Genomic DNA, 18771 nt, shown 5'->3' with positions numbered 1-18771 from the left:
AGCCTCGTCTCTGCATCTGCCAGCATCATTTGCAATGAGAAGATTTTTAAAAGACCACGAGGGATTGAGATACACACATACAGAGATCTGGCAGCCTCAGGCACAGCATAAATTGTCAAGTGTGAAAGCTTTTTTTTCCCCCCTGGGACTCTACGGATGAGACTTTTTTAACCACTAGACCTGTTATTGCAACTTTGTTACACTTAATGATTTTAGATAAATACACAAAATGTTATTATGATATCACAAAAGTGAGGAGTGCTGATTTAAATAATAATAATAATAATAAATACATTTTTCCTCAGCGACCATAGTATTCTCCCTTTAAGCGCCTCCAGTTGCCCGATTGCATCATGCTTCCTCTCCACCAAAGCTGATCCCCGCTCTGATTGAGGAGAACAAAGCTAACCCATGGCCCTCCGACACGTGGGCAGCAGCCGTATGCATTTTGTCACCTACACTTTGACGAGTGCAGTGCAGATCAGAACTGTGTATGGAGAGACACACCCTGACAGCACTCTTTTCCCGTCTCTGTGCAGGCGGCATCAATCAGCCAGCAGAGGTCGTAACTGCATTAGTTATGAGAGAGATCCTATTCGGTTTAATATCCCACCCCTATCTGAACAACAGGCCAATCGTTGTTCATGTGGCTGCTCAGCCCAGACGGCAGGCAGAGCTAAGATTCTATACGATGTATTCGAGATCCCAGCTCTGCTGTTCAGCATGTGTTTTACCTCTGCGCCACCCGAGTGGCCACGACCATAGTATTTTCAGATGCTAGCTATTAAGAAAGTCAGTCTGTAATGGCGGTGTTAAATTTCAAGTCAGTGGGCTCACCACCCAAGTGCAGTAAGATGAACCAAATCCCAACAAAACAAACCCAAAATCGCAAAATAACTCAGTGGCTGACTAACAAGATATAATGAACACAAACTCAATCAATCAGCATGGGGAATAAACCAGCATTATAGAACGTCTAAGCCTAATGCTCTGCAGCCTGAGCTAAACAGGCAGGTGGCAGGCTAAGTAAAATAATAACAGAAAATCCTCCTCTATCTGCAAACAAAATCAGCCCTCGGAAAATCGTCGACAATGATCGTTTCGTAAATAAGGTGAAATAGACTAAAGTTCTAATCAGCCTTCCATCCTCGTGGCTTTAATCAGTCCTCGGTAAGCCAACAGCTCTGATCGATTCGTAAGTACAAGAGTAAAAAGGAAAAACCACAACAAAGAACGTGAAAAGCCCTTGGATGTCTGACAACACTGATCAGTTCCTTCTTTCTAAAATATCATTTTAAGTATATGGCCAACATCATGCAACATGCAGATCTGCATTATTAGCCTGGCTTTACAGAGTCCTCACAGCTCAAGACACTGATTAGTGTTGGGACGCTAAGGAGTGTAGTTCTCATAATTAGTACAGTTTCTCCACTACTCATGATGGCACCTCAAACTTACAGAAGACTGGAACTGACTGATTTAAAGACATTGACGAAAAACCCCACCTGACCTTTCCTCAGGTAGCTTGAACTCTCTACAGTGGTGGGCTAGCATATTAGACTGGTGCACCACCAAAGTGCCCCATTTTAACCACTTTTATGAGCAGTAATTAATTTATTAGGATTTTAACGTCATGTTTTACACTTTGGTTACATTTCATGACAGAAACGGTAGTTACACAAGATTCATCAGTTCACAAGTTTAATGTCATACACAGTCATGGACAGTTTTGTATCTCCAATTCACCTCACTTGCATGTCTTTGGACAGTGGGGGAAACCGGAGCTCCCGGAGGAAACCCACGCAGACACGGGTGAGCATGCAAACTCCACACAAAAAAGACCCGGACCGCTCCAGCTGGGAATCTAACCCAGGACCTTTTTGCTGTGAGGTGACCGTGCTACCCACTGAGGCACCGTGCCGCCCCTTTTATGAGCAGTAAAGACACATGACACGTGGTTTTATAATACACCTGCTTTGATTCTTTCCACTTTTCTGTTCCTGAGATATTCATTGTCTGTTTTACCACTGCTTTATTCTATCAAGGGCTGCAACAGGTACATTTCACTGGATGAAAGGTAGGAAACACAATGTACAGGTCACCAGTCAAACACACACACACAAACCTATGGCAATTTTAGTGTCTCCAATTAACCTCGCTGCATGTCTTTGGACTGTGGGAGGAAACCAGAGCTCCCAGAAGAAACCCACGCAGACACAGGGAAAACATGCAAACACAGATCTCTCCACCTGGGAATGGAACCCAGACCTTCTTGCTTTGAGGCAACAGTGCTACCCACCAAGCCACCACTATATGTGATAGTAAGAAAAAATATTGATTAATGTACCTTTAAGAAATAAAGTTTTGGGCGCTCCGGTGGCGCAGCGGTAAACCACGCTAGAACGCCGAACCAGTCAGTTCGAATAGCAGCTCTTCTACTGGCAGGCTGAGCGCCTAAACAACCTAAACAAATGATTGTTGTTGTTCAAGGGAGGGTTCCGCATGGGATTCCTCATAACTGATGCAATTACGACCTCTGCTGGCTGATTGACAGATTCAGACAAACAACAATGTCACTTTTGTTCATTTCCCCTTCGTTATCTAAAGAACCACTTAGCATCCCACTCACCCACTCACTTTCTTAACCGCTTATCCAATCAGGGTCATGGGGGGTGCTGGAGCCTATTCCAGCTTTTCAATGGGAGCAAGGCACACAGTAACACCCTGGACGGGGGGCCAGTCCATCGCAGGGCAGACACACACACATACACACACCTATTCACCTATAGAGAAATTCAGTGTCTCCAATTAACCTGACTGCAAGTATTTTGGACTGTGGGAGGAAACTGGAGCTCCCGGAGGAAACCCACACAGACACGGGGACAGTGCTACCCGCCCACTTAGCAAACTGGACATATTAATGTATTTATTCTAGTTATGGTCGCAGTAGGTTTGCTGCCACCCTTAAACACTGGCCCCAATACAAGAATACTCCATGAATGGGATGCCAGTCCTTCGCAGGACTCCAACAATTAGGGGCTATTCAGAGTAGCAGATTTACCCTCTGCATGTTTTAAAAGGTGGATTTTTCAACTTAATTATAATCAAAAATATACAATGCAGCTTTTTATGGCAGCCTAGTACTTGGATGTAAATCACATTAAAACCCCATAAGATGAGCAAAAGAGTGCCATGAGTGCCAATAATTTTCTTAAAATACATTTAGCTGAATATCAGGGGTAATTTCTCTCATATTATCAGTGCTACACACACACACACACACACACACACAGAGCACAATGCACATGATGGTTCTGAACATCACATTATCTTGTGTCGTAACCATCGAGCTACACGCTCTAGCAGGTCATGAACAAGCAGAGATGAATCTGTCTATCAGAAAACAGTGTTTCTGTACAGCCTCCGGTGCAGAGAACCGCTTCAAATGCTCTGATTGGTCTTTGATTACAGTGGGACTAAGTAACACTCGATTTCACATGATGTTTATTACGACTTCTCCCAAACCTCTACTGAAACGAAGAGGGAAAAAAAACTTTTATAAACACAATCAATTCCAATGAGACAAACAGTGCTGTAGGTGTTTCAAATAGCTATTTTCCACTTGGCTAGATGTTGCTGAGGAAACTAGAGATAACACAGTTTACCTGCAGATAGCGTGAACACAGCTGCATGAATATCTGCATAAAAACACATCACAGTAAACAAAGCCATACACAGGAATATCACTCTGCTTTTCCAAAAGTATCTGGACATCCTGTCTATCGAACCAGCTTGGCTATTTTATTCACAGTTATAGAGAGTTCATAGACAGAGTTTAGCATAAATCTATGCAAAGTACATTATGTATAGATATAACTTTATTTATGCTCAGTAAACACTTCATCCTTGTAGGGGTCATAGTGGGTCTGGCAACCCTTAGAAAGGGCAAAAATATAGCCTGGATAAAGCACTATTCTATTAAAAGCCGTAAAAACTGACCTCAACCTCACTGGAAATCTTTAGAATAAAAGACTGATTGTGACCCATGGCTTTTCTTTTTGACCTCGCAAATGCCTTTTGAAAGCATGTGCACACAATTCCCACAGACACAATCCAAAAATCTTTAATATACCAGCTGCATCTGTAGTATGTGTATTTAGCACTTGTAATAAATTGTTTAGTACTGACTTTGTATAAAATACAGTCAGGACAGTGTGGTAGTCTTGTGGGTAGAGTTGTGGGTTACCAACTAGAAGGTTGTAGGTTGAAAGCTTTGCCATGCAGCCACTGTTGGGCCCTTGAGCAAGACCATTTTGGCTTCAAGGGTGTCGTACAAGGGCTGTCCCCTGTGTTCTGACACAAAAAGCTGGGGTATATAGATAAAGCTTTTTATTTGACTGTAAATGTGTATGTACAGTATATTGTTCTCCCTGTGTCTGTGTGGGTTTCCTCCCACAGTCCAAAAACATGCAGTAAGGTTAATTGGAGACACTAAATTGCCCTAAAAGTGAATGGGGGAGTGTATGTGTGTGTGTGTGTGTGTGTGTGTGTGTCTGCCCTGCGATGGAGGGCTGTAGGTTGAAAGCTTTGCCATGCAGCCACTGTTGGGCCCCTGAGCAAGACCCTGTTGGCTTAACTAGGGCTGCCCCTTTGTTTAGGGGAGTGTGTGTGTGTATGTGTGTCTGCCCTGCGATGGACTGGCGTCCCGTCCAGGGTGTAACTGTGTGTCTTGCGGCCATTGAAAAGCTGGGACAGGCTCCAGCACCCCCCCCCCCCCCCCCCCCCAAACCCCCCGTGACCCTAATTGGATCAAGCGGATAAGAAAATGAATGAATGAATGTATGTATATATGACAAAGCCGTCCCGTCTGCCTTAAATTATCCTTTTCCTTACCCTTCAGAATGATGAACTGCTCATGGTATTTATGTTCCATTCACATCATTATGTTGTTTTTTTTATTATTAAATAATGTATAATGACCTGTTTAAAGGAAACAATGATGTGTTTTATACTTTGGTGGAATACTATAAGCTTGTCAGTAGTTGATTAACCAGTTAAAAGAAATAGACAAAATTTGCATCCCTAGTTTGAACACACCCATCCAGTTGAAAGCTTACAACCTGATTCACTTAGCAGGACTCAAATTACTCATTTGGATTCATTAAGAAGGTCAATACTTGTCATTAGGAACTGTCGGCTGATTATTTCTGAGCATAATACATTATTTGACTTCCCAAACTCTGCAATAGCAATTAAAAACCATGAACAAAGAGTTTTATCTGACTAGGGTTCTAAAAATAAAGCTTATTAATGTTCACAAGTGGGGAAGGCTGGGCTATAAAAATATATCAACATGCTTTTAGCTTGTAATTTTACTACCTGAAATGTCATTACATACTAGCAAGTGTGACACAGTCAAACAACTAAAGCTTTTTAAAAAGCAGGCTTCTACAAACAGAACAATCATCCATGCCCAGTAGAGTGGCATTGGGTGGTGTGTTTGTTTGTTTATTAGGATTTTAACGTCATGTTTTACACTTTGATTACATTCATGACAGGAACGGTAGTTACTCATTACACAAGGTTCATCAATTCACAAGGTTATATCAAACACAGTCATGGAAAATTTAGTGTCTCCAATTTACCTCACTTGCATGTCTTTGGACTGTAGGAGGACACCGAAGCACCCAGAGGAAACCCACACAGACACGGTGAGAACATGCAAACTCCACACAGAAAGGACCCGGACCGCCCCACCTGGGGACTGAACCCAGGACCTTCTTGCTGTGAGGCGACAGTGCTACCCACTTAGCCACTGTGCCGCCCTGCATTAGGTGGTAATACATCAAAAAGAAAGCACACACCAGCCATCAACCTGGCAGATTTCTAGCTGTTTTGTAAGAATGCTAAAATGTGCAACTAAAATGTAGTAGCTAATTCTAATCAATTCTAAACTTCGTCGCCACCCATGAATAATATCTCACACAGCTGGCACAGCACATTAAAGCTCTTCAAAGTTCAAAACATCATCTCTAACCCAGCACAATCTCATTTACATGAAAACAGTAATGTTGTATTCAAAATGACATTTTCAGAACCTTCAAAAACACATTAATGTGTTTGACAAAGTATACGTACCAGTGCTTGTGAAAATGATGCTTCTTTATTGGTTACGAAAGTTTACCATGTTTGGCCTTTTAATTTTTTTCATCTAATATAAAGTAGCTGTGCTTTAAAATTCACAAACTGTATAAAAAGAGTTTGTTGCTGTAGTTATTTTTACTTTAGGGTGCCCAAAACAAACACTCGCCGGCAACACATTAATGCATTTTCTTTTTCCAGCAAAGTCTTTGTGAACACAGCCTAAGTCAGCTAAACTTATGCACTGTACGCTCATGGTGGATTATTGGAATGTATCCCACTGGAACTACAGAGGAAGTGTCAAATCAACAACAAATCTATACTGAGCTATAGAATTGAGAGAGAGGGAGATTGAGTAGGAGGTGTTTGTATTAAGTGTTGCATTGACAGAGCTATGGGATAATGGAAGGAGCAGAGGAGGAAACTGAAGGTGCCGGGAGAGCGAGGAAGGTGAGAGAGTGAAGGTGCGAGAAGCAAAGTGTGTGAGAAGTGTCTGCTGAGCAAAATCTCAGTAGGTGTGAGAGAGCTAAAGAAAATCAGTGAAAGGTAGATCGTAAACAGCCTGCATGAAGACGGTAAAGGTGCTCCTCATTTTAACAGGAAATGAGACTTTTTGGGAGTGTTTTATTCTTAGACTAAAGTGCAGAAATAGCAACGAAGCAATACACACACACACCACACACACACACACTGATCAGCCATAACATTAAAACCTACACTCTACTCACTGTTAATTTGATCAGCTCCACTTATCATATAGAAGCACTTTGTAGGTTTACAATTACTGACTGTAGTCCATCTGTTTCTCTGCATGCTTTGTTAGCCCCCTTTCATGCTGTTCTTCAATGGTCAGGACTCTCCCAGGATCACCACAGAGCAGGTATTATTTAGGTGGTGGATGATTCTCAGCACTGCAGTGACACTGACATGGTGGTGGTGTGTTAGTGTGTGTTGTGCTGGTATGAGTGGATCAGACACAACAATGCTGATGGAGTTTTTAAACACCTCACTGTCACTGCTGGACTGAGAATAGTCCACCAACCAAAAATATCCAGCCAACGGCGCCCTGTGGGCAGCGTCCTGTGACCACTAATGAAGGTCTAGAAGATGAACTCAAACAGCAGCAATAGATGAGCGATCGTCTCTGACTTTACATCTACAAGGTGGACCAACTAGGTAGGAGTGTCTAATAGAGTGGACAATGAGTGGACATTTAAAAACTCCAGCAGTGCTGCTGTGTCTTATCCACTCATACCAGCACAACACACACTAACACACCATCACCATGTCATTGTCACTGCAGTGCTGAGAATAATCCACCACCTAAATAATAACAGATGGACTACAGTCAGTAATTGTAGAACTACAAAGTGCTTCTATATGGTAAGTGGAGCTGATAAAATACACACATCTATACAGCCAAACATACAAAGAAGCCTCTTGTAATAACTGTAGTCCTTCCCTGTTCCTGGAGAATATGGACTCAGTGCTCCTTGTTATTGTATCATGCCCATGTATTCCTGAACCACATGGACTCTGTGTTTTTGTTTATGTTGCCGCCCCTCTGTCTTCGCCTCTTTCTGCTGATTCGTCCCTAAGTTCATGATCCTCACCTGTTCCTCATGTTTCAATTATTGCTATGTACATAAAGGAATCCTTGTTCCTTATGCTCTGTCCTGTTTGTTGGTTGTTGTAGTTTGAGATGTTGATGCTGTACTTATAGCTTTTGCTACTCTAATAATCTTTGTTAGATTTATGTATAGCCTAGCCAATGTTATAGTTTAGTCACAGCTTGGCCATAGTCATAGTTTTGTCATCGATTGTCCCAAGATTGTAGTGACATACATGTGTCTTTAAAAGTGAATGTGAACTTTTATATTGAACATGACTAGATGAAATGCGCAGCTAATTAGATATCTGACTTAGCGGTTTGGCAAAATGACACACTTTAAAGATGTTTAAGATAAATCTGTGATACCAAAAGAACACTCTGGACACCGAAGTGTTTTCATTAGGGTAAACTTATGCTTATTACTTAAACAGCCTACTTGTTATCTAAATTTTCCCCACTTGTTCTGACACTGTATATATTAAAAGTGAAATTGATCATTTTCACCAGATTTTTACATCTTACGCTTTAAGCAGAAAAGAATTACTCTGTGGTAAAAATGCATAGTGAAAAAAACATTAACATGAGATGCTTTTTAAATCCATATTTCAGCTGCATTTAGCCACATTTTTCACAGTGCCTTTTAGAATTTGTTAACCAGGCCTTAAAGGTCTAAATAAAGTAAAACAAAAGAGTAAAGCCAGTTAATCTGCAAACATAATATACAGATTTCAAACAGCAACAATTCAATTTCAGTTTCAAATAATGCTCTTTTAAGAAGTAACGTTCTCCAGAAGAACGGTATCACACTGTACATTTCAGGATACATCTTGTTTGTCACTTGGGTGTTGAACTGTTACTTAGAGGATCTCGTAAATTTAATTTACATACCCTTAAAAATTCAACTCATCCATCTTAAGAACCACTGCAGAATGTTTACATTCATAATGTTTGTACATTTTGTTCTGGCATTAAATGCAAACCACTGCAAATACACTATATTGCCAAAAGTATTCACTCACCCATCCAAATCCAAATGGCCACAGGTGTATAAAACCAAGCACATAGGCATGCAGACTGCTTCTACAAACATTTGTGAAAGAATGGGTCGCTCTCAGGAGCTCAGTGAATTCCAGCGTGTTACCATGATAGGATGCCACCTGTGCAACAAGTCCAGTCATGAAATTTCCTCACTACTAAATATTCCACAGTCAACTGTCAGTGGTATTATAACAAAGTGGAAGCGATTGGGAACGACAAAAACTCAGACACCAAGTGGTAGACAACGTAAAATGACAGAGCGGGGTCAGCAGATGCTGAGGCTCATAGAGCGAAGAGGTCGCCAACCTTCTGCAGAGTCAATCGCTACAGACCTCCAAACTTCATGTGGCCTTCAGATTAGCTCAAGAACAGTGTGTTGAGAGCTTCATGGAATGGGTTTCCATGGCCGAGCAGCTGCATCCAAGCCTTACATCACCAAGCGCAATGCAAAGCGTCGGATGCAGTGGTGTAAAGCACGCCGCCACTGGACTCTAGAGCAGTGGGGACGTGTTCTCTGGAGTGACGAATCACGCTTCTCCGTCTGGCAATCTGATGGATGAGTCTGGGTTTGGTGGTTGCCAGGAGAACGGTACTTGTCTGACTGCATTGTGCCAAGTGTAAAGTTTGGTGGAGGGGGGAATATGGTGTGGGCCAGGCCTTTTTGTCCAACATCAGTGTCTGAACCCACAAATGCGCTTCTGAAAGAATGGTCAAAAATTCCCATAAACACACTCCTAAACCTTTTGGAAAACCTTCCCAGAAGAGTTGAAGCTGTTATAGCTGCAAAGGGTGGGCAGACATCATATTAAACCCTATGGATTGAGAATGGGATGTCACTCAAGTCTATATGCGTGTGAAGGCGGATGAGTGAATACTTTTGGCAATATAGTGTATAATGATCAGTGTAAATCATTGGTTAAGGACTCGAACATGCTGAACGCAAAGCACTTGAAGAAGTGAGGTAGCACTGAGAAAATGAATGACATGGAGGAAACATTAACAATAGGACAGCCAATAAACACACTTCTGGATAGAGGGCAGGAAGGGCCAGTTGTGACTGGTGGAGAGACAGAATGGTAAAAGCCAATAGTTAGAGAGCAAGAATTCCAAAGATAAATTGGTATATATTAAATGGGGACTGTGGAGATGACTGGGAATGTAGAGAGAAGCAATGGAAGAGGCAAACTGGTAGGGAGGAAAAGGGAACTGTGGAGGTGAATGAGTGAATCAAGGGCAAAGGAATTACAGAGGTGAAGAGGTAATGAGAGAAAAAATGGCAAAGTTGAATTGGCCAAAAAGCCAAAGGTAAGAGGGTAGAGAGAGGGAGGTGTGTAGGTGCTGACCCTTACTGGCCCCATCAGGCCCCCGGAGCACGGTGCACTCCTCAATCTGACCAAATGTCTCAAACAGCCTGCGTACATCCTCTTCGCTCTGCTGTTTTCCCAACATCCCAACAAAGAGCTTCCTGTCTTCTGAAAGAGATAAAACAAAAAAAGAGGGTTTTTTTACGCTGTAAAAACTGGATTTATATAAAATTATGTGTATAAAGTGAATAGCTGGCTGATCATCACATTAAGCTAAACTACAAAACATAGCTAATTAAAATTCATGTAGATAAGACCTTAAGGAACCCTCAGATTTCACCATCCAAATATTCAAGCAGTAGTTATAATAGTTCTGGACATCCAGCTCTCCCTCTTGGCTTACATTGCTAACCTGAACCCATCAACCATTTTCCACTCACGCCAGAGGGATTTAACTATCTCTGTATGTCGGAACTCCTGACATCTTGTTCCAGGTCTATTGCTGCTCTCTAAAGCCAGACTCTGCCCTACATAACCACAGACCCTCACAACTGATTTAGAATCCACACAAGTGCTCCCACATCCACCAAAACAACAGGTGTTTCATGAATGAAAATGTCCACAATCAAGCAATCTTTATATCATCATGGGCTTAAAGGCAACCATGCAAGAAATGAGGTTCTGTTCCAAAATTATCAAAGTTTGTTGATCACATGGACAAAGAAAAAGAAAGTTTCTCAATCTTAGACACAATTGAGTGTTTCAAAAGAGGAAATGACCAAAAACATACACTATACTGCCAAAAGTATTCACTCATCTGCCTTCACACGCATATGAACTTGAGTGACTCCCATTCTTAATCCATAGGGTTTCATTTGATGTCGGCCCACCCTTCAACTCTTCTGGGAAGGCTTTCCACAAGGTTTAGGAGTGCGTTTATGGGAATTTTTGACCATTCTTCCAGAAGCGCATTTGTGAGGTCAGACACTGGAACTAAGGGGCCGAGCCCAACTCCTGAAAAACAACCCCACACCATAATCCCCCCTCCACCAAACTTTACACTTGGCACAATGCAGTCAGACAAGTACCGTTCTCCTGGCAACTGCCAAACCCAGACTCGTCCATAGGATTGCCAGACGGAGAAGCGTGATTCGTCACTCCAGAGAACATGTCTCAACAGCTCTAGAGTCCAGTGGCGGCGTGCTTTACACCACTGCATCCGACGTTTGCATTGCGCTTGGTGATGTAAGGCTTGGATGCAGCTGCTCGGCAATGGAAACCCATCCCATGAAGCTCTCTACGCACTGTTCTTGAGCTAATCTGAAGGCCACATGAAGTTTGGAGGTCTGTAGAGATTGACTCTGCAGAAAGTTGGCGACCTCGCTCTGTCATTTTACGTGGCGTACCACTTCGTGGCTGAATTGCTGTCGTTCCCAATCGCTTCCACTTTGTTATAATACCACTGGCAGTTGACTGGAATATTTATTAGTGAGAAAATTTCATGATTGGACTTGTTGCACAGGTGGCATCATATCACTGAGCTCCTGAGAGCGACCCATTCCTTCACAAATGTTTGTAGAAGAAGTCTGCATGCCTAAGTACTTGTTTTTTTACACCTGTGGCCATGGAAGTGATTGGAACACCTGAATTTAAGGATTTGGATGGGTGAGTGAATACTTTTGGCAATATAGTGTCTTCATCTCTTGATGCATGCTCAATAATCCAGGTACACAAATCCACAAAGTTGAATCAGTTCATCTGGACACAAGTTTGTTGTAGCGATACGTTTCATCACTCATTCAAGTGACTTCTTCAGTCTGAGCTAGTGGTGGATAACCCAACCTTATATGCAGACGATTTGCATAACGACTGATCGCCAAATCATCCAAAATCGCCAAATTAATTACAATGACCATGTGTGCCTTTCACATATGATTGGGGTATAGCTTCTATCATGGTGTTGTAAGATGTACTCTCAATGCCCCCCCCTCGGTTCAGGGATAGTCGTTCCCTCTTCACATAGATGGCCTCTTTGACTCCCTGTTCAAACCAGCGTTCCTTCTTGTCAGGGATCTGCACATCTTTATCATTAAATGAGTGGCAGCTGGCTTGCAGGTGAGTGTAAACCGCGGAGTCCTGGTCAGAAGAGGTCGATCTTCTATGTTGGGCCATCCGTTTCTCCAGTGGCTGTTTAGTTTCCCTGATGTACACAGTTCCCTGCAATCCTCCCGGCACAAAAACAAACACAACAAACTTGTGTTCAGATGAACTGATTTAAAAACATACATTTTATTTAATATCTAAAATACCCTAATTTTAAGCATTTCTACCATATCAGACAAATAAAGTAGACAGAGAGTCAGATCCAACCAATTGCAAACAAAACTACACAATTAGACTGAAAATATCTAGAGACATAAGACCAAAATATCAAGTGTGCTGTACGTACAGTTCTGACCCAGTCATATTTTTAGAAAACCCACACTAATCTCAAAGTGCTGATCGCCACTTTGGAGAGAGAGGCTCATCACGATTCCCTGCTAGTCTGTAACACAAGCCTGACTTTACAGAACTATTTCTGGCAGAACTTGTACTCTTAGCGACGAGAGCTGTCAGGAAAGTCGGCTGTGTCACACAGAAAAGGTGATGAGAAGAGAAACTTAAGTCAGGTTCTGAGCTGTACAGAACCTGAGACTAAAGTTTTACACGATATGTAGCAGCGAAGTGTCATGGATGGATGTGGAGAATGTGGATGATGTGTGTTATGTAATGCAATGGCAATGCCATTAGCCCATGACAGCCTGACGAGAAGTTGAGTGTGTTGGCCATTCAGCATTACAGTCTGTCACAATGTTCCATGTTCTATATATGATGGGTAACATCCTGAATGGCCAAGAAGTGAAGGTGTTGAACTGAAAATCCAGTATGGCTAATCTCTGCATTTAGTGTTTCAGTGTAGGCAGTTAGTGATTAGTGTCAAGGTAGTAGCCTACAGCTGAAGATAAACCTTCTTACATAATTCATGTATATACATGGCCAACAGGTCTGCCATAATTAAAAAAAAAAAGCTGCTGAAAAATCATAACACTGTCCATAATCAAAAGAGCTTACAACACCATGAGCCCTAAAAACTTCATACAAAACGTTTGGAAAAAAAAAAAAAAAAAAGAGAAGCAGGGACGTGATGTAAAAGAAAACGTGATTCATCAGACCAGGCCACCTTCTTCCATTGCTCTGTGGTCTAGTTCCGATGCTCACATGCACATTGTTGGCGCTTTCGGCGGTGGACAGGGGTCGGCATGGGCACTCGACTGGTCTGCGGCTATGCAGCCCCATACGCAACAAACTGTGATGCACTGTGTATTCTGACACCTTTCTATTTCTACTGTTATATTCAGCACTGTGTATTCTGACACCTTTCTATCAGAACCAGCATTAACTTTTTCAGCAATTTCAGCTACAGTAGCTCGTCTGTTGGATCGGACCAGACGGGCCAGCCTTCACTCCCCACGTGCTTGGCTGCCCATGACCCTGTCGCCGGTTTACCATTGTTCCTTCATTGGACACCTTTTGATAGACACTGACCACTGCAGACCGGGAACACCCCACAAGAGCTGCAAATATGGGCACAGAGAAGTCACTACTTATAATTAACCACATAAGAATTGACTTCAATGACAATGGAATTTTGTTTATTATTTTTACCAAATGGATAAATTAATTTGCTAAATTTGCCTAGTAAAAATTCAAGACTCTTAAAATCACCCTAATGGCAATTCTAGACCTATGACCACTGCACCTGGCAATATAACCAATATGTTGTTTCTTTGGGATATACTTAACCTTTCTATACAGTGAACATATTCTTGATAGAGTTAAATAAAGCTTTAGAATGACTTTCCTGACCTCTGTTCCTGCATTTTTAATCCATGACAGAGCATTTTATGGTAATCCTCAGATTACAGCTGACCATCCAGACAAATTTCTTTTTGGCATAAAGTTGACTGTATCATTAAGTGAAATGTAATCTTTCAGGCTAAACTATTTAGGCTGTATATTATGGGATTAGACAGCTCATTTGTCTCCTGCAGCATACTAGTGTTTTACATTATGCATAGCAGCTCTCGGTGTGCTGGGGAATGAAGTGTAGAAAATGTCCAACAGTGAGAGGAGAAATACAGCAGCGCCTGAGCTGAGTGGCAGGAGAAAAGACGCCTGCTGTAGGACATGAGTCATTTAACTGAGAGAGAGAGAGAGAGAGAGAGAGAGAGAGAGAGAGAGAGAGAGAGAGAGAGAGATGCTATATATCTTTAATGTCTTCGGGTCAATATCGAGGTGATATAATTGTCTATATCTGCTTTATATGACACAAAACTGGCATGGTCTAACATAAAATGCACAGTGCCTAAAAAGTATTTGCCCTCACCTGATTCTTCTTTTGTTGCTAATTTCTAACATTAAAATGTTTTAGATCTTCCAACTAATGTTTATATAGGTAAAAGACAACACAAGTAAACACAAAATCCATAAATTATCATTCCATTTATAAAATATAAAGATTTATTTAAAACCTGTATAAATCATGTACAAAGTAAGAGTTAAAGGTTTTGCTCAAGGGTCCAACAGTAGCAGCAAGACAGAGCCAGGATTAGAAACCTAAAATCCACTGATTGATAGCCCAAAGCTCTACCCACTAGACTTATAGTAGTATTCGGGTTTACTACTGTTCCAAGATTTTTTTTTTCTTTTTGTGGATAATGGCTCTTACTGTGGTTCATTGATGTTCAAAAGCAGGGGTGCCCATACTTTCGTGGCTTGAGATCTACTATTTCAGTCGACAGGTCATCGCGATCTACTTTTTAAATAAGGTTGGCCTTCAGAAGCTTTTAAGCTTTTTTAAATGCGCTTCAGTTGCCTGTACTGATATTCAGCATTACAGGGCAAGCGACTGAAAAATCACAATAACCTTATTCTGATGATTTGCACTGAATGGTGTCAGCCATGTTTATGGAGTCTGGACAGTAGCTGCTTATGCCAAGTCTTAAGCAGGCTTCCAAGTGTTCATCAGTAAGAGTGGACTGATATTTAGACTTAATTATTTTCATGTGGGGAAAAAGCTGGTTCACACAAGAAGGTTGATCCAAAAATACGGTCAGATTTGTGGCACATATCGGGTGTGTTCGAAAACCTAGTGAGCTCTCTACATAGACAGCATTTTAAGTCGTCCTACGCACGCTCCCGAGAAGGAGGCTGTTCGAAATCCTAGATGCCTTAATATAATCACTAGTAAGGTATCTTAACATTTGAACAGTATTTTGACTCAAGAACGAGGGAGCATCCGATGCTGCCTTAGCGGTGGAGGCAATCCCAGCATTCAGCGCGGCACAACTTTTCTCACAGAAAAAATGAAAAACATGGTGGACGGAGCAGAGAAAAGAGTTATTTTCAAACGTAAATAAATTATTATTGATTTTTATTTTGTATAAACTTGCACAAGTGTTTTTATTTGTAAATTCGTGCTCCTCAGTGAATGGAACCGTTTTCGGTACACGAATGGAGATGTTAGTTGACATGTTAGCGCGCTGTGCCACCTCATCCAATTGGTTTGAATGGCATGAGGCTAACGGTGTTAGCTTAGTTAGCGAAAACTGATAGAATTGCTATCTAAGTAGTGCGTTCGACTAACCTGACTTGTAAGTCAATGAGTTATTAGAATCCTCTCTACTTAGACAGCTGCCTATGTAGGCAGTAAGACAGCAAGGCAGCTCACTAGGTTTTCGAACAGACCCATTCTTATGTTTGGATATTTTTCCTCAGCCAGCAAGTTCCAAAATTGTCCAGCAGAGGCACTTGACTTCATGTGAATGTCAGATTGTAGGGTTAAAATTTCGGTATGTAACATGAGATCTGAATATTTTCCGTCAGCTTCTTCCACGTATGAATGAAACATCCATCTTTGCAGTGGTCCTGGCCGAATTGAACCACTTTGGTTACGTTGTGCTTGGTTGCCTACTCATTTTCACAAACAGTGTAGGTTACAAAAGGAAAAACGCAAAAATGACGCAAACTGGCTACTGATGAATGAAAACTTCCTAGATTTGCAGTGCTTTAGGCGGGCTGAGGCATAGATATGGTAACAAACTGCAAATTAAAGAAACAGTGGCCACATTTTATGTCAATCACGTTGACCTATTTGAATCAGGTGCAATCTACCAGATTGGAACTCTTTAGAATGTGGCATCATGTTTTGCTTTTTGACTTAAATAGCGCTACATATCTTAGCCTAGAGCTATCGGCTTTGTCATTGCACCCAAAAAGCAAAGTGGGGTTTTCTTTACAACATAATACCTACTATCTCTTTACTATGAAAAGAAACGTTGGGGGTATTTTTGTCATGTCTTCAACTTGTATAATGTAAAAAATAAATACAAATAAATAAATAAATACAAAAAATCCAGAAAAAATGGCCGGCAACCAAATTATATTTACCTAGTTGCTAATTTGTACGTTTTTTTATTGTATATGAACATCAAGTGGAATGAGCTTGTGCTTTGCTCTATGTTCCCTAATCCTCCTACAGGCTTAAGATGTTCTTAGCTTGGTTTCCAAAGCTTGGTTTTTAAATGTCTCCACTAAAAGGATGTTTTACTGCTAATGGAGAGGTAGAACAAATAGAAAAGTATCCATTTTTAAATGAATCCATGTTAGTGTAACCAGGCTTCAGAGAAAACAAGAGTTAAATAAAGCCTGGGCTGGGTTTCCTGAGTGTAAAGGAAAATCTCACAGCCCGTCTCGCACATTTAAAGTTCAAATGAGATGCACAAGGTGCATGATTGCTTGGAAACACACCCGCACACACGTACCTGTCAGCACAAATGGGCATCAGTTTAATAAATGTGCATCTGTATGGAAGAAGACTCGTTACAGAAACACTGTGTAGGTGTCAAGTGGTGAGATAAGCCCAGGAGAGCACCATCACTTGGGTGGGCAACCAGACCAGAACGCTCTGTGTGTGTGTGTGTGTGTGTGTGTGTGTGTGTGTGTGTGTGTGTGTGTGTGTGTGTGTGTTCTCTGGAATAATGATCTGAGCTCTGGATGTGTGATATACTGTGTGAAGCAAACCAGTGCTGGCGTGGATATCATTAGCTAGACTGCTAGGATTAAATGAGTGTCTGTGTGTGGTGAGTTCAAAGCTAGTTTACTTAGTTTCCATACTTCACTCATGACAGTGAATGCATGGGTAGGTTCTTTTTAAGATGCTAAAGAACCTTGTACAATATTTTTTTAGTTCATTCATTCATTCATTCATCTTCGTAACCAAATTATATTGATAAGACTAATCCTCCTCATGGTTCCACTCATTCAGAATTATTTAAATCGACAGCTATTGTCATTGGAGGGCAGCACGGTGGCTTGGTGGGTAGCACTGTCACCTCACAGCAAGAAGCTCCTGGGTTTGTTCCCTAGGCAGGGCGGACCGGGTCCTTTCTGTGTGGAGTTTGCATGTTCTCCCAGTGTCAGTGTGGGTTTCCTCCGGGAGCTCCAATTTCCTCCCACAGTCCAAAGACATGCAAGTGTTTGTTTGTTTGTTTGTTTATTAGGATTTTAACATCATGTTTTAGACTTTGGTTACATTCATGAAAGAAACGATAGTTACTCATTACACAAGGTTCATCAGTTCACAAGGTTATGTCAAACACAGTCTTGGACAATTTTGTATCTCCAATTCACCTCACTTGCATGTCTTTGGACTGTGGGAGGAAACCGGAGCACCTGGAGGAAACCCACACGGACAAGGGAAGAACATGCAAACTCCACACAGAAAGGACCCGGACCGCCCCACCTGGTGATCGAACCCAGGACCTTCTTGTTGTGAGGCGACAGTGCTACCCACTTAGCCACCGTGCCGCCCAAGACGTGCAAGTGAGGTGGATTGATGAACTGATAAATCCTGTGTAACAAGTAACTACCGTTTCTGTCATGAATGTAACCAAAGTAAAATAAACTGTCACGGGCGTGGCTTAAACATCTGAACTCAATAAAGGGGGTTGGGGGGCGTTGTTCACATATGATGGCTGACATGCCTCACTTCTAAAGCATGAGGTAAAGCGCCGCACCTGCAACAATTGAAAATGAACCCAATCGTAGGATGCTTGACTTAGATCATGGGTGTCAAACTCATTTTTACCGAGGGCCACATCTGCATTATGGTGGCCCTCAAAGGGCCGATTGTAAGGTATCCTGCTGTGACTGCAGTCTGCCTTTTAAGTCTTGGACAGTTTGTTGTTTTTCTTGTGGAGGCTAAATTCCGTGTTTGGTGTCAAAATGCCAAATTTATACTGTATATTTATAATGTATATCTACATTTATATTGTACTCCTTTACCACAGACACGGCCTCATAACACAAGAGACGTACCGGATTTTCTTCTTGAAGCACAAACTTGTATTCACTTTCCCATCTTTCATTAAATTCTCTTCCTTCTGCTTCAGTTTTCTCTTCTTGTACATTTTGGGATTATTTGTAAATATTTCTTAACATCACTTGTTGGAAAACTTTTTAACCACAGTTAAACGCTGATGTGGAAACACTGCCATCTAGTGGTGGGATGCGATCACTTTGCGGGTCAAAAAAATCGGCATGCATTGTGGGAGATGCAGTTTATGTACGATTTTA

General features: G+C 41.6%; 1 protein-coding gene across 9 annotated transcripts in view; it reads right to left on the bottom strand.

Moving 5' to 3' along the window:
* celf6 (CUGBP Elav-like family member 6) overlaps positions 1 to 18771 on the bottom strand; it is a 237279-nt gene that overhangs the window by 51902 nt on the left and 166606 nt on the right. For 8 of the 9 annotated variants that reach the window (XM_063005170.1, XM_063005176.1, XM_063005175.1 and 5 more), the window contains one exon: positions 10135 to 10263. In XM_063005170.1, coding sequence (XP_062861240.1) covers positions 10135 to 10263 — 129 coding nt within the window. The remainder of the gene's footprint in view (positions 1 to 10134; positions 10264 to 18771) is intronic. The other variant, XM_063005173.1, reaches the window with a different exon arrangement.

Source organism: Trichomycterus rosablanca, chromosome 11 (genome assembly GCF_030014385.1).
Source record: "Trichomycterus rosablanca isolate fTriRos1 chromosome 11, fTriRos1.hap1, whole genome shotgun sequence".
Taxonomy (NCBI): Eukaryota; Metazoa; Chordata; class Actinopteri; order Siluriformes; family Trichomycteridae; genus Trichomycterus; species Trichomycterus rosablanca.
The sequence above is the reverse complement of the archived record's forward strand: the minus strand, read 5'-3'. Positions and strand labels throughout refer to the sequence as shown.